General features: G+C 53.5%; 2 protein-coding genes across 2 annotated transcripts; one reads left to right on the top strand and one right to left on the bottom strand.

Annotated features, from left to right (window-relative positions):
• Positions 1-3576: 3576 nt before the first annotated feature.
• On the top strand, positions 3577-4419 carry VDAG_00191 (uncharacterized protein; the record flags this gene model as incomplete). Its single annotated transcript, XM_009651568.1, has 4 exons — positions 3577-3836; positions 3891-4113; positions 4182-4308; positions 4367-4419. 4 exons carry the CDS (start codon positions 3577-3579, stop codon positions 4417-4419), a joined length of 663 nt encoding a protein of 220 aa, XP_009649863.1.
• A 740-nt stretch (positions 4420-5159) lies between these two features.
• VDAG_00190 (conidial yellow pigment biosynthesis polyketide synthase) lies at positions 5160-11901 on the bottom strand (the record flags this gene model as incomplete). Its single annotated transcript, XM_009651567.1, has 4 exons — positions 5160-5204; positions 5258-11197; positions 11257-11548; positions 11609-11901. 4 exons carry the CDS (start codon positions 11899-11901, stop codon positions 5160-5162), a joined length of 6570 nt encoding a protein of 2189 aa, XP_009649862.1.
• Between the last annotated feature and the right edge of the window lie 4714 nt (positions 11902-16615).

Genomic DNA, 16615 nt, shown 5'->3' with positions numbered 1-16615 from the left:
CATGTATGCCACCGCCTCAGGCCCCAGAGACATGTACTTTCTGAAGACCATTGGATACAACATTCTCTTCCTCCCCCCAAAAAAAAGACTTCGTCCTAGAGAAAGGTTCCTTGGAAAGGTACCCGAGTCTCAAGGGGAAAAAAATACGCATCCACGACTGACACGCCATCAACACTCTGGTATAAAAAAAAATGCCCTCCTCACATGTCTACAACAGAGTTCGGATCAAACCAAACATTGGAGACGTGGACGGAACATTCGGGCACTTCGACCTTCACAAATTCTTACCACCCACACTGTGTAGCTGGTGGTCAGAACTTCGAACTACTCTTCATGGCTTTGAAAAAAAATCGCATACATAGCAAACGGCACGGTAAGTTTTTGGCTTTGACCTCCCTGTAGCTTGCGAAGTCTTCGTGAACCACCCAGGTTGTGTGGTGTACGCAAGAAGACCATATCCACGTCTGTGAGAGACCAACGCCCTGAAAACTCGGCCACATCACAGCCGCTACAACATGCTTCCACACGGCACCGATACCCGATCTTGTGCAGCGTGATCAACCTTCGAGATGAAAAATCGACAGCTTTGCACCTTCCGCTAGAATTGGAAATTCTTCATATCGAACCTGCCCGGTGATTCCAGCTATCACCGCCATACCTGGTTCCACAGCAACATTTTCTTTTCTGGAACCGGGGTTTCGCCAGCGGAACAACCCCTCGCAATATCGAGTGGATGGGGTCCAAGACGGCCGAAATTCATCTACAGCATCGAATCCCGGTGCTATCACCTGGGAAGTCAAGCCACGGGTCGCCGCAAAGTTCCCAACAAATGCCGCCAGGCGCCGTACCACAACATAGGCTGGCCGCTGGCAATCTCTCGAGTGGCCATTCTCACCTCCGCCGCCGATGCTAGAGTGGTGCGATAACAGTCGACCGTCCGCTGCACCTTTCTTTATCGAGCTTCTCCGGCTCGTGAGAGTTTTGTTCGAACCCCACCGTCACATGTTGTAATCTTACACGTACAACCATAAGTTCTAGTATGACACTGCTTAGTCTGAAAGTCCCGATATGTAGGTTATTCTGCAATGTAACTGACACCCACCAGACTTTTCTCCGAAACGTAATGCAACGATGCACACATCCAACTTTGACAGACTTCAAACAGTAGCTCCAGGCATGTGATGCGAAGAAACGCTCCGCTTGTCTTGCATCGTCGGTCTGCGAAGGGCTGACACATTGTCCTGCAGTTTCAGACATGGATTCGGCCACTACCATGTCAGCATGATGATGGAATCCAAGTCGTGTCCAGAAAAGCACAATGGCGTCCGTTGGCTGACCCAATTCCTCTTTCAATAGCCCAAGAGTGAGGCTCGTATCGGCAGTGCGCGTTACACAACGTCAATAGTCTATTGACTTCAGCCAAGTTTGGGGGTTATCTGTGACTCTCGCAGTGCCGGGGACTCAGAAAGCAACACAATTCACCAAGATCGCTGATCGGACGCACAGGGAGTAACACGAGCTCGCCCAACGTGCCGTGGCAATCTACAAGAACAGCAAGATCAACATTGGCCCAAGACCTGTTGGTTGAGAACGCCTCGTGAGTGACCGATCCACTGATCGACCAGCGTTGTCGCCAGAAAAGTATTTCCCCAATGTATCCAGCAAAAGAAGCCTAGTGTCATGTACGGCTTGCGTGGATTGGGCTGACTTTGGCATTCCGTCTGAATTGGCCTGGTCATCATCACAATGCGGGTAAGATTGGCAATCAAGGCCAATGCCGTCAGACACCTACCGTGTATAGGTCTGCTAGTAGGCCGGGACGGCAAAGGAGGTCGTGTACTGTGAATGAAGAGCTGGCCGAAGGTTTTTTCTGCATTGGCACACCCTGGATCCTGATTAACTGACGACTTCTTCAAACAATTATGGCCTTGCTCTACCATCGTCTTAGGAGCATCTGAGTACCTATGACGTGGGGACTACAAGTTAATGAGCTCCTCAAATGGATATCGGCAGACATGGGGCTGGCTCGGGTTCTGATCCCTTCCTCACGAAGATTGAAGGCGATTGACACATTTGTTGGCCTTGATGATCATGCCTTGTTATTCAGTGCACGAGTGAGTTCCCTGGCCACGCAAATTTGAGAAAGAGAATCATGGCCATTATTCCCCCAAGCAGAGACAGAACGTTGTTGTTCATTGCCCTTCTTAAAACCGGCCAGTGGGAAGACGCTTTGACTGTATGACTGCTACATAAATGGTCAGACAATCGTTCGAGTTTACCATGGGCCGTTGGAAGATGTGACTCGATGTCTGAGTAACGTGCGGGTTGATCATTCAAAATCAGTATGAGTCGAATAATTGTGTCCAAGTTCATGGAAGCTGTGTGATCTTATCATTTTAATTACTCGGGGCCGCGGGCTCCATGGCCTGAAGCATCCTTGCATGACGTCTCGTCTCTTCCAAAGATATAAGTGACCATACACAGCTGTTCCTGAATTCAGAAGATATACTTTGTTCTCGTTTTGAATGTCTATAGGGAGCCATCCCGACGCGCTATGAGGCTATCAGCAACAGAAAGACGCTGATTCAGACACCAAGCAGCCCCTATTAAATCATTATAAAGTACAAACGGGAAGACATGGAACGTGATCAGATAGAAACGTAAGATAAGATCCGACCCTTGTTGCGCCTTGTCGCGAGATCGGGTGGGTTCTAGGCCACTTCGTCAAAACAGCCGAGATGCCAAGTGTACGCCGCGGCAAGAACGGCAACGATGAATAGTCTAGACTTAACCACGCTATAGTGATGGATTAGTAGCCCATGCTCAGGAAACTCTCAGGTCACTTGCAGCCAAACGACAGACATGGATAAGCGCGCTGTTGCAGGGCAAGAATAAATCGCGATATCTCATGAGAGGGGCAGTCTCTTCTCCTAGCCTTGTTCTACTTCAAACAAACTCCAAGCCACATGATCCTTGACACCATGTTGCTTGAGATTTGCCATGCAGTCGCAATCCTTGCTGCTCCCCGTCCCTGCGGACGCAGCCGCAAGATTCCATGTGAAGTCGGAAACATAACACAATCCAGTCCCTGTGCGCTTGTCGAATTTGGACGGCAGACGAAGCACAGATCACAAATTGTGGTGCCTCCCGAATGTTCAAGGATGATTCGGCCCTCGCCCTCATTTGAAACACATCAAATAGACGCCAGTCTCCTTTTGCGTTAAGCAACACCCCTGAGATACTGCATTGGGAGTTTTCGACGCCAATATCGACTTCTTGGCCAGCTTCAGCCTGTCAACGGAAATTGCAGAGGGGTTTAATAACGTAGCATACAGCCTCCTCTGGCCTGAAGTCGTGGACCAGGTGGCTGGGCTGGCCGGTGGCAACCTCATGATTGAGGAACTAACATGCAGGTACTTTATAGAATCAACACCGACGATGGAAACGTATTGCTTCTAGTCCAGTCAGTCTTTCATTCACTCTTTGACTTTGATCTAGTCGTTTGTGTCTTCCCTTCCCATCCCTTTTTTTCGTTCTTTACACTACATTCGTTCCAGTACCTCAGCAAGACACAGGATGTCGGCTTCCATTCTTTTCACCGCCGCCCTGCTTGGCGTGGCTCAGGCCTACACCGTCATCAGCGCCCCCGGCCCCTTTATGCTCAAGAACATCGACTCCATAGTCTTCCCTGGCCAGTATGACAAGTCTCACCTGCACTGCTTTTTCGGCTCCGACGCCGTCACGGTCAACACGAAGACCAGCGCCGAGCTTCAGAAGGGCTGCACCAACCTCGAGAACCCCAACGACCTGTCCGTCTACTGGATCCCCACGCCTCTGTTCACCAAGGATGGCGGCTAGACGTACGAGCCTTTCCCTGTCGCCCGCTTCAGCGCCTACTACAACCTCGGCGAGGCGCCCGCGGAGGTGGCCATCCCGCAGAACCTGAAAATGGTCGCCGGCGACGCCCAGGCCAAGACCAAGGCCCAACTGCCCGCCGAGTCCAAGGCCGAGTGGTTCTGCGAGGGCGGCGGCGGCGGCGCCCTCGATGCCAACGGCTTCCCCAGCGCGACCTGCGGCACCCACCTCCAGCAGCTCCTCTACTTCCCGAGCTGTGTCAACGAGGCGACCTCGAGACGGCCTACAAGTCCCGCACTCATGGCACCCCGAACTGGTGCCCCAAGGGCATGAAGTCGATGCCGCAGCTCCGCTTCAGCATCCGCTACAACCTCCGCAAGGTCCTCCCCAACGGCTGGTCCGGCGCCGCCGCCCCCTTCAAGCTCTCCTGCGGCCCCGCCTCGTGCGTTCCGAGTAAGCCAGCTATGACCTCGCACTCGCGGCGGGCCCACGGCCCCCTGACTGTACATAGACCGGTTACAGGTCATCTTCTTCGTATCATACTTTGGGTGTGTTTATCTGTAATAAACCATCAGGTTAACGATAGTCTGCAGGGGTGAGGCGATCCCACCGTCGTTTCCAGAATAAACCTTTGCTCTTGAACATAGCTTGTATCGTGATAGGCTTGAAACCAGCGAGCCTGAGTTACGCAGACGCTGGTGAGACCGCATTACAAATACATGCCCCGAAACCTAACATTTCATAGTTTCGCCAGCGATTGGCCGCATGCCGATTGCTCCAAGACATTTTCCTTTTGTAGCACAAAAAACATGTAAGCCTATGACTTGGATGAGCTTGTGGACCAGTGGGCAAAACTGTCCGTTATCCGCGAAAAAGACAATGATATACGGCGTGTTCAATCTTCCCATTACAGACGACTATACGAAGACGTTTCGATTCATAAATGTACTGTAATCTATCGACGATCTGAGGAGGAAGCGACTCTAGGATGGGACATACCTCTGCCCTCTCTAATAAAAGTATAAGACTTGGTGGAAGCATGAGCTGTAAAAGAACGTGGGCATCTGGCAGTGGCCAATCTGAGCAACCCCAGTGCTCCATCTCCATCATGTCCTGCACGCCTACTGCCCTATCGCTAGTAGATACAACCAAAAACAAAACATTACCAATGCAGGATCTCTCATAACATAAGACTTCGTCGAAAGGAGCGTATATAAGGGGGTAAGACCAAGATGTGACCATGACTAATAGATAGGAGTGGGTGGTGTTCTTGTGCTAGCGCACCATCGTAGCCTCGAGCAAGCTTACTGACACAGGGCTTCGCGGATAAAGGTACCCATCATTTTGGCCTAGATTGTATTAGTCGCTGTGAATTGAGGCAGGCATGCGAGCGATTACTTACGTAGTCACCATGCATCATGGAAAAGTGGTTTCCTGGCATGGACCTGGTGCGGAATTTGGCAATGTCGAGATATTCGTCCCAGCGATTGGGACCAAAGTCGGTCCGGTTATCCAAGAGGAAAAGAGCGTGACCCGTGGGATACGGATCAGGACGAGGGTCGGTTGGGAGGTGGCACACGCCGTCCTCGCACCAAATGGCCATGACGTTAGGGCATTTGTCGGCGGGGATGGGCTCCGCCGTGTAATTGCTGAGGGCATTGACAGAAGCCGCGAAATGAGGGAGCAGCCAGTCGGGAATCTTTTTGCTCGACGCATCTTCGCGATCCCCAAGGAGCCCGATGGAAGCAAACCAGGCGTGCAGAGATCGAGGGAGCGGCTCGATAATGACGGGGCAAGGGGAGTCGATAAGGATCAAGTTATCGACGCGCTCGCCAACCTTTGTGAGCTGATTGACAATCTCGAAACAGATGACACCACCAGCCGACCAACCCCCAATATGGTAGGGCCCCTGCGGCTGGCGACGTTTCATCTCCTCAATAAACTTGACAGCCATCCCATACACGCCGCAATTGAATTCCTCGGGGGTTTTCATGAAGGGCGAGAAGAGTCCCCAAACGGCCCAGTCAGGAGAGATTTGGCTAATCTCGGTGTAAGAGGTCGCGCAACCGCCACCATCGGGAATCAGGAAGAGCTTTTTGGTAGCAGTCCGCGTACTACCCTGCAAAAGAGTCGATGAAGCCTTGCGGTGGGGGTAGTGATCAACGATCTCCTTAGGTGGTGGGGGCTTGGTGATGCTCGCCGTGGTGTTGCCGGGATGGGTGTTGATGACCCGTGTAGGGGCAACCGGCGGCGAGGCTGGGCGAGCAATGCTGGGCACTTTAGGTGCTACTGGTGCTACCTTCGGCTTTGGTCCACATCCAAGGGCCTTCTCAACTTGGGACAGGGAGGGGTTAAGGACGAAAAGGTCGCCAGGAATATCCAAACCTGACTGCTCTCGCAGTGTGCCCAAAATGGAGAGGCTCATCAGCGAATCCATACCAAGTGCGGCCAAGTCCGGAGCGGCGATAATTTCGTCAATATCAACGCCCATTTCTGCAGCAATGGTAGACCGTACAATGGCTTGTAGGCTGTCGTGACTTTCACCATCCTTCAGCGACGTCTCGTCACTTTCGTTTGGGGGTGTTGTGACAACAGAATCAGAAGATGTCAGGTCTGATTCTGAGTCGGAGACGCATGAGACACCAGAGTCTTGGGCCCCATAGCTCCCAGAGCGGCTGTGAGTCTTTTGGGCAAGACCGGCATCATCAGGAACTTTGAGCTGGGCCAGGAACTTCTTGAAAGCGCCGACCGTTGCGTGGTCAACGAAAGCATGAGAATCGATATCCAGATCAAGCTCCTCTCGCATACGTCCAGCCACGGTGAGTGCCATGAGTGAGTCGCACCCAAGGTCTGTGAAGGCAATGTTATCAGCAAGCTCGTCATGAGACACGCCGACTTCCTTAGCAATAATATCCATGACCTCGGCCACAACTGACGTGGGCTTGGCAAGCTTTGCATTGACGGTGTGAATATTCGAGGAAGTCAGCGGCTTCGAGGTTTTCGTCTTGGGAGCAGACGCCTTGGGTGGTGACACGACTGTGGGCTTGGAGACACCCTTGGGCGCAGCACCGGTGATCATGCCGGCTGCCGCGCGCCCGCGGGGCGGCAGAACCATGTTCATGACCTTGCGAGGTATCGACTGGAACCTAACGTCACCACAGACTCCTACGATGCGGTCGCCATCGAAAACATAAGCATCGCCAGACATGACCTTGGTGTCCTTGACCGGCTGCATGCGGATGTAGGAGCGGTACGTCTTGGAGGCATCGAGCTTTTCGATGAACTTGAGGGAGCCCCAACCATGGGATATGAAGATTTGCTCGCGCGAGTCCACCGCATCTGTACCATTGATGATGAAGCCGGATATGTGGCAGCAGCTATCAATCCAGTACGGACTGAAGAAAAAGTTTCCATCTTTCTCGCTCGTCTGGAAGGAGACCTTGGCGGTGGCTTCGCATGTTCGGCTGTCGAGAATAACTTCTTCCATCCCCTGGAAACGAGGGTTGTAGTCCACAAGGGCAGTGAAAAGCTTGTAGGCCAGGCCTCTGCCGATCTTTGAAGCCTTCCCAACTTTCTCGGCCTCAACGAGGGCATCAATGCGACCGCTGATGAGATATTTGACACGCTCGAACTCGTCAGCCCACTGTTCGGTGTTGCCAAAGTTGACCCTGCATTTCGCGTGCTCAGTCCTCTTTGGGCCTTCGCCAGTGTGGAAAACAAGATCAGCGTGACCAAGAACAATATTGGCAGTTGCTTTACAGCGCAGCATGTGAGATTCGACCTTATCATCGAAGATCAATGTCTTGGGAACTTCCACATCGGAAACATCGAGTCCAGTCTTTTCAGCTTCGGGTCGTACCAGCTTGTAAGCGTAGTCACAGATGGTCATTGCCATATCCGCGTACAGCGTCGAAGGGCAGAGAGGGGTCCCGTTGCACAAGTGTCCCTCAAGAATGTTTCTTGTATCCTCGCGGGAAAGGTTGGTCTCGGTCTCAATGATGACAATGTCCCCGTTGATTTCCTCCTTGGTGACGGCATGCACTGAAGTTGTCGAGAGCTTGGGCTTTGGCGCTTCCAGAAGAGCAGGCGCCTTGGCCGGAGCCGAGCCCCGGTTCTTGGTGAGACACCAATCACCACTATACTGCAGCCAGTAGTTCTTCTCGTCGAAGGAATAGCTGGGCAGATTGAGTAGACGAGTAGACTCGCTGAAATCCCGATGGTACTCATTCCAGTCAAGGTTCAGGCCTGCGGTGTGCAAAGTGCACAACCCGTTGCTCAAGGTCTTGTAGGTTGACTCATTGCGTCGAAGCGTGGGTACCGCAATGGTGGCCACTCCAAAAGCAGCCTTGACCATGTTGGCGCACACAGGATGAGGGCCGATTTCCAGCCAGACGGTCTTCTCGTTGATTGCTCCTGATTGTTGTGCCGAGATGATGCCCCCGAGGAAGTCCACAGGCTGACGGGCATGTTTGCGAAGATATGAAGGGTCAATAAGCTCATGCTCGACGAGTTTACCGAGAAGAGGTGAGATAATAGGCACCTGAGCAGGCATGAAGCGAGTGAAACGGGCAAGATGCTCAAATTCGTCAAGAATTGGCTCGACTTGGGCCGAGTGGAAAGCATAGGGGACCTTCAGCTCGGTGCACTTGAATCCAGACGCGCCCAATTGCGTGGCAATCTTCATCATGTGGTCAGCTTCACCACTGAGAACGGTCTCACGAGGCCCGTTGATGCAGGCGATGTTGACTGAGGCGAATTCGGAACCGAGAGCCTCGTTGACAGTCCCAACCGGGCCTTGCACAGCAAGCATGGCATGGGTACCAGCAGTGCACCTGTCAACGAGAAGCTGAGCGCGACTGCCGACAAGATATATGGTGTCGCTTGCGGACAGTACGCCGGCGACGTTCAGAGCAGCATATTCTCCGAGAGAGTGCCCCAGAACCACAGCAGGCCTGATACCCCATGCAGCCCACAGCCTTGCCAGAGCCATCTCGAAGCAGCAAAGGCCAAGCTGCACAACCACGGGTGATAGCTTGGAGACATCAGGCTCGCTGCCATCAATCAATGGCACAAAAGACGGGAAGCCATGGACTTCGGCGATATGATTGAACTCATTGATGCTGTCTCTGAAGACAGAGTAGTGGGCGTAGAGGTCCTTGCCAAGACCAGCATAATGAGAGCCTTGACCTGTGAACAGGAAGGCCACCTTTGGCTGCTCAGTCGAGATGGGCACAAAGTTTTGAGTGAGCCTCTCTTTGATGGCCGACATGGCTTCAGACAAGGTGGAGGCGGCGACGTTCAGGCGCCAGTAGTGTTGCATGCGACGGGCCGTTGTGGTGTAAGCAACATCAGCAAGCGGGGTTTCGGGATTCTTCTCCATCCACGTAACCAATTGCTCAGCATTCTTAATCATGGCCGTCTTGGATTTGGCCGTGATAGTAATGACTTGAACACTGCGAGGGTCCGCCTGTGTGGGCGTCTGGCTAGGACCATCCTCAAGAAGGAGACCAGTATTACCGCCGGCGGCGCTGAAGTTGTTTATGAAGATTCTCCTGGGTTTCCCATCATGCCTTTTGAGAGGTGTCATGTGGAAAGCGATGTTGACGTTTCGCTCCGCAAGATCCTTTGGAAAGGTCTTGTTGATATCCTTCTTTATGCCGACGTGAGGAGGGATGGCGTTTTTTTGCATCATCATGAGAACCTTGCAGAGAGCTGTCACACCTGAAGCAGCCTCACCGTGGCCGATGTTAGATTTCACAGCGCCGAGATACAGAGGTCTGTCTGCCGGGCGCTTGCGGTTGGCAGGTGCGAAAACGTCTGTGACGGAGACCATCTCCGTGCCATCACCGGCCTGAGTACCAGTGCCGTGCATCTCGACGTAGTCAACATCGAGAGGATCGACGCCAGCCTCATCGAGAATGGCTGATGATAGGATCGACTGCGTAGGTCCATGAGGATGGGTAATCGATATGGCGTCGGCAGAATGGTTGGTAGCCGTGCCCAGGATGACCGCCAGGACATTGTCCTTGTCGGCAATGGCATCATCCAGACGCTTCACAATGACGGAGGCGCAGCCATCAGCTCGGCAGTAACCATCAGCTCCATTGTCAAACGTAGCACAGGGACCAGTCTTGGACAAGAACTGGCCACGGCTGAGTCCTGAGAAAATATCGGGGTTGGTCATGCAAGACAAGCCGCCAACGACTGCCGTGTCACAGTCCTTGGCCCAGAGCGAGGTGCATGCGATTTGCAGAGCTGCGGCACTGGAAGAACAGGCTGTATCGATGTTCAGACTAGGTCCACTGAAACCGAAGTGGTAGTTGATTCTGCCAGGGCCAAAGGCGCGTACTCCCCCGGTGATGAAGTATGTGTCGACTTCCTGTGCGGCATTGATCTCTCGCCAATCATCGGAGGTCTGACCGTAAAATGTACCAATCCGGTCAAGCCTGGTAGAGGCTGTCCTATTCGGGACATACCCAGACATTTCCAAGGCTTCATAAGCCGTGGTCAGGGCCATGCGTTGCATGGGGTCGGTCTGGTAGGCTTCGCGCGGCGACATGTTGAAGAACCTAGGGTCGAAGAGTCCAGGGTTCTCAATCCAGCAGCCATACTGGGTATGACTAGTGTTGATAGCTTTGCCTGTGATATCATAGTGTGTGTCGATGTTGAATCGGTCAGCTGGTACGACACGGTGGACGTCCAAGCCCTGCGACAGAAGCTCCCACAGCTTTTCGTGGCTTGCAGCATCTGGAAAGCGACCAGCCATGCCCACAATGGCTAGCTTGCACTTTCCACTGGATCCATGATTGCCAATACGAGCGTCACTGTTGTTTGTGACTTTTGGTGGTTGACAGGTGATGACGGTGAGCTTTGTCTTTTGCCTGATGAGACTGGAGAGACTCTCGGCGTTTGTTGTTGGGCCGAAGGGGATGACCAAGCAGCTGGTACCGTCGAAAGCTTGCGCTGTCTCAACACAGAGTTCTAGGCCCTTGTGAAATTGTAGTAGCTCCGTCAAGCACTCTCGAGTGACAGCACGAATAAGATCCTTCGTGTCGAGGCTGGCGATCCAGGTGCCTCGAGCTCCAGACATGACCGCCGAACGCGGCCTGGTCTGCTCGAGGAGACGAGTAACGTTCACGTCGTCAAGCCCCAGCAGTTTGTCAATGTCGACACCAGAGTGCAGGTGGGCAGAGTGATACGGCCCGTAGACAGGGATCGATGTCGACTGTGCACCCAATAAATTGCTTTCCACCAACGCCTTGAGAGTGGTTGGAGGGCCAGAGACGGCTAGACGGTGGGTAGACACAGCACTAATGTAGGCCTGGCTAGGAGGAGGTACGGACTAGGCAGTACAATATTAACAGCTGTCGAAACCATTGCAGAGTAGGTGGGCGTGCTTACATGGGAGGAGTGGAAGCTTTGGAGCGCCTTGTTGACATCTGCCTCGGTGACATCGACCAGGACGTGCGTCCAAGGATCAGACCGATCAGTGGCAGGGCACAGCCTCTCCGCCAGTGAAGCGACATGTGAGCCAATTCGGAATGCCATCAGGACAGTCTGTACGGCAAGGGGTATCAGGGTAGATACAGAACCGGTCGACGCCACGGCTGCAGCAGCGAACAGACCAGTGCAAAGCCCGAGAATGTAGGTGTCCTCATGGGCCACTACATCTTGAGGCTCCTTTTCAGCTCGACTATACGGTTACGTCAGTTCTCTGTGTTCCATCTCTCCTGGAGTCTGTTCAGGGGCTTACTCGATATAGTGAGCTAGTTGAGCGACACAGAGTAAGGCGCTGTCAACACCGGAGTGCTTGCGAGACTGGGCGTGGTATCTCTCGTTAAGCTGTTGGAGAGTGCGAAAGATGGGTAGCTGGGCGCGATCCAGCTTGCCCAAACCATCAATCTCCTCCCTCAAAGCCTGGCCGGCCTGTTCGAGAAAGGTCTTGGCAAGGATGCTCGGGGCCCCTAGACGATAGAACTCGGCCAAGAAGGCATGCGTGTTGAGCGACTGGTCTCCAAAGAGGAGAAAAGACATGGTGCCGACCATTGTGTGGATTGGTCACCAGAGATGCCTTGGTTGAACTGAGTGGTATCAGGCACAGAGATCTACCATAGGGATGGCAGACAAATTTATATCAAGGGCAGAGAGGCTCAGCGTGCCTGGACCCCCCTGTCAGGCTCATTGACCGAAAATAATTCATCTCAAGTCGTCACGTCACCATACTGATAGCTACCCTCCACGAACCGGATCCATTTGATGGATGAGCCGCCCCCAGGTCAAGTAAGACAGGGCCAAGGGTCAAATTGCCGGTCATAATTGCACACTCCTCTTGGTCCCACCCAGTCAAGGAGAGAATAGACTCCTGTGAGACCGGCCCTGAAAAGCGTCGGTCACCGAAGCGTGTGGGAGAACGACAATAGGTTGCCTCTTCTGGACGGAGCCGTTGGCTTGGGTAGTTGGCGTTTGCGCCACCTAGCGCCTCTATGAGGGACGATAGGATCAGGAGTCCAAGGTAAGCAGGCGGACTGACGGACAGGTGGACAGACAGGCAGCCGATTAGGCTTCATCTGACAGTGTACCCAAGCCCTGGCCGTCCCGTAGTGCGATCAGTTTGTGCGAATTGCCAGGCGTAGCAAGAGGTCCATGACGTGATCGGATAGATTAATAGGCTCTAGATCGCGAGTTTGGTGGTAGCTCAGACATGGGCGACGTCACGAGCGCACGCGCACTGGTACCAGAAGTGCGTGCTTGACGGAGCTCGGCCATGGCCCTCGACGACGATAGCAGGCCGTCAGCCCTGGCCCTGAAACCTGTACGGCCAAGGCTGATTGATCACCCTGTCGAGCGGCTGCATGCACTGTCGGAATCCGTTGTGTGAGACAAGCAAGATCCAGAAAGTGCAGACTGCAGAGGTCCTCGTGCCGGGCTACCTTACCGGATGGAAGGGGCGGCGGCGGACGGTGCGAGGCAACACGAGCCAGACGGTAATAATTTGGCAGCAGCAGTCGAAAGATGATCCAGGAGAGCTCGGACGAAACCGCGTGCCATCAGTGAAGGAAGGGGAGCAGAGCAGATCCTGTCTGTTTTTTCGAGCCAAGTCCGTGGGAATTGGTGGGTCGTGGAGAGAAACAGGTGGTCGAGCATTTGGTCCGACGGACATCCCCAAGGTGCTTGGGCCACGGAGAGAAGGTCAGGGTGAGATGGTGGCCCTTGCTGTTCCGGCCGCCGCCGCCGGCGGCTCTCTCGGGAAGAAAGAAGCCTTGGGAATTGGCAGAAACGTGGCAGCAGTGCTTCAGCGCGATTTGAGATGGGGGGGGAGAAACCCAGCTGCGCCATATCTTGTGGAAGACGGACAGTCGTACTCTGGCGGCCAGAGATGGGGCCCTACAATGACAGAGTTGCTGTGAAGTCGCGACCCGTGGAACCCGTGGCTCACGACGCCGTAACATTGGACCGGAAGGTGCATCCCGTCGGCCATCCCGTCGGCCAATCACGACCTCTATGGCCACGAACTGTCGCGTTCCAGCGAATGGCGGATTGTTCCGGCCTCCCCACAGTCCGTTGCTCGCACCAAAAAGGGGACAGTTCTTTCTTGATCTGCCTTGGCCTTGTGGCTGCCAACAGTGCTGTGCATCCACCCCATCCAACACCATCCAACGACATGTACCATACCTAAGCAACTGGTTGCATGTGCCGAATCTAGTTCTTCGAACCCGTTGTATTCCTCACAGCCTGGAGATATCTGACGACATGAACACTCAGCGGAATGCGCCTTCAGTCGCCCCATTCCGCCCTCGCCCTCGGAATCCAGGACTCTCATGCCCACTCCACCTGCCTGCCTACCTACCTAGGTAGGCACTTAGGTAGGTCAGCAGCCTCGGAACACGTCGAACCTCCGCCGAACCTTCTCGCCGAACTATCGACTGCTGTGCCATGATGCTAAGGCTTTGCGGCTCTGATCTCAGCTGAAATGGTCTTTCTTCTCCTCGCCATGCGTCCGATCCCCGGGTGCGTCAAATCAGTGCGTCAAGTCTAGCGGTCAACTTGCATCGCAACGTCGTACCAAGACACCACAACAACAAAGCCCATATCAGGCAGTGTCTAAGGTCGGCGGCCAAGCGTATCTGAGAGTAGCATGTGAGGAACGAGCACCTACGCCGGCTTTAAACGCAAAATGAAGGCCTCAAAGAAACGGCTTCGACGCTCCACTTCCAGGTCGAGCTCCGTCTCAGGCACTGGTGCCATCTGTTTGCTAGATCCCATGGGTACCTAGGTCGCTTTGCTCGTCCAAACGAATGTCGTTCCAACATGGCCAATTCGCCGTTTGAATGGTTTGTCGGGACTTAGAAGCGCGCTAATCGGCACTTGTGCGGATTGACTGGCGGTCGAACTCCCGAGGTGCAAGCCACGCGCCACCATCGTCAGTGCGGCTCACCGAGACCTCGACTTCGGTAAAGTCAACCTCCTATCTGTCCCAGCGACACACAAATGGCAAGTTGCAGCCTGCTTTCCCGCGCTCACTCTGATGTGGCTCTGGTAGCGACTGACCTGCATTGTTTGCCAGGGCCAGCCCCCATGCAGAACCGTCAGCTCATGGCTCGGAAATGTTCCTTGTCAACTCGTAGCTTGAATGACGGCCTATCATCAGGCCGCAGAAGCTCAGGAGTATCCAGAAGGATGTGGGCGCAACCGGTCTGACAGGGATCTATGGTGTCAGGACGGAGTACTTGTTCTTAGCCAGGCTGACACTTTGCACACATTGATCAGTCATACGCGCCGACTTTGCCTGCCGCACTGCTTGTTGTGAGCTGTCATCACGCCTGCCGCACTGCTTGTCGTGAGCTGTCATCACGCCTGCCGCACTGCTTGTTGTGAGCTGTCATCACGCCTGCCGCTCCGGACGTCCGACGCCATCTTGGGTTTTGAAGCAGAGCTAAGCTGACTACCAGGTCGCCTCATAGTATGGCTGCAAGGGCGGGCTTTAGTTGTTTGAGTGCTGGCAGAAGAAACAGCTTGGCCAACTGCTCAAGAGCTTCTCCGGCGGCTGCGAACGGAACATGCGTCCGTCTCTTGACCAGGGGTATGTACGTGGCAATCCTCATGCTGTACCCGACGAAAATAATGGTGCTGTTCTTACCTCGATACTGCAATTACCCCTCCATTCATCCACCGAGCCTGCTTCTTGGCACTGCATCACCGAAGCAATCGTTTCCTTCTAGCTGTCATAAATGTCAGCCACCAGCCCAACAGCATGGGCAGATAAAGCACATGGCCGTGATCGGGCAGCAAACTGTCTTCGATACACTCATCATCATACATATCACCTGTAGCATATCGAATCAAGCCGCAGAAACAGGGATGATGCCGGCTTCCCCAACTATCTCCGTTGCTGCTGCAGAAGCTGTCCCATGGAAAGCTTTGAAGCGGCGGGCTCGCGGAGAATTTCTATCCTGTCGGAAGTCTTGACGACAATAGACAAGGCAACACGGCATGTTCAGCTCAGACATTCCCAAAACCTGCCGTCCCTTGTCTCAAGTCGCTGTTGTGCTGCTGCTTTGATAGCAACCGCGTAGTTGATGTGGTGGCTCTTGTCAACCCACGCTTTGCTTTTGACGTTGGCTATTGCCACCCTAACCATTTTGATGCCTATCACAGAACGTAGACCTCACTTTCGAGCCACGAATAGAAACAAGGAATCCCAGACCTGCGCTAAGCGCTTTTCTTCTGCCATTGATCTCTGTGGTGGCGTTGCTGACTCCGGAAAGCATCATCATCACGGCCATAGAAAGGCGTCATACTCACTTCCAAACATCACCAGCCTACGCTTCTGCTGCATGTCTTGAAACAAATATACAATAGCAGACTGCCTATCGTAGCGTCCGAAGCCCGTTCCGGCGCGCTCTTTGCTGTTCCGCGGTACAATGTACGCATCACAGGCACACCCCTGCATGGCTTGGTAGCTAGGCAACACATCTCTATCCGGTCTTATTGAATCCTAGGTACGGGAGATTCATCCAGTCGGTTCTGTGTTCCGTTGCGTGGCGCACCTCAGAAGCAAGCGGATGGTAATCTGCGGAGTTGGTGTTGTCTGCGCCATTCAGCCTGGACCAGTCGACCCATCCTGAGTTTCTTGAATTCTACGGAACCTGCAGGCCGTTCATTCGTCAACCTTATCAAAGAGAGGGGGAGAAGATAGTGCCCGCGAAGTGAATGTATCACAGTGCCAGACCACAGAGCTGGGATAGATAGCTGTTGCAGGAAGCAAGGCACGCGCGTCGATTTAGGACGGGATCGGGGGTTGCTTCCGATTTTTGCCGTGGAGATGTGTATATTACCCAGGCTTGGCTCTCCTTTTCCCGCTTCGCCATTACACTCGACGTTGCTCAACTCGCGTCAGTCTTTTCTTGTGCGTCATTCGTGGTAATCTGCCACTGCATAATGGAGACCATGCTCCGAAGTATGTCTTGTCCGAATTCTGAATTTGTACAAAGCTGATATCTATGCGTGCTACAGTCTCCTTCAACACTTTGATTCCATGCCCTGCAGAGATTCATCTTATCATCTGGGTATTTCTTCTGTGCCACTGTCGGGCTCGTGCTTCACCAGATGCAGACAAGCTAATCTACTTGTTTAGAGTCGTCCTCGTCATGTTACAGAACCTGTTGGGCATGTCTGGCAAGTACTTTGATTGTTAGTAAGTCTCACAACGCTTCCAAGTTTCCCTCTGTGGACTGATCCTTGACCTGAGATGGTTCGATGC

The sequence above is a fragment of the Verticillium dahliae genome, genomic scaffold (genome assembly GCF_000150675.1).
Source record: "Verticillium dahliae VdLs.17 supercont1.1 genomic scaffold, whole genome shotgun sequence".
Taxonomy (NCBI): domain Eukaryota; kingdom Fungi; phylum Ascomycota; class Sordariomycetes; order Glomerellales; family Plectosphaerellaceae; genus Verticillium; species Verticillium dahliae.
This window is presented reverse-complemented; position numbering and strand designations above follow the sequence as displayed.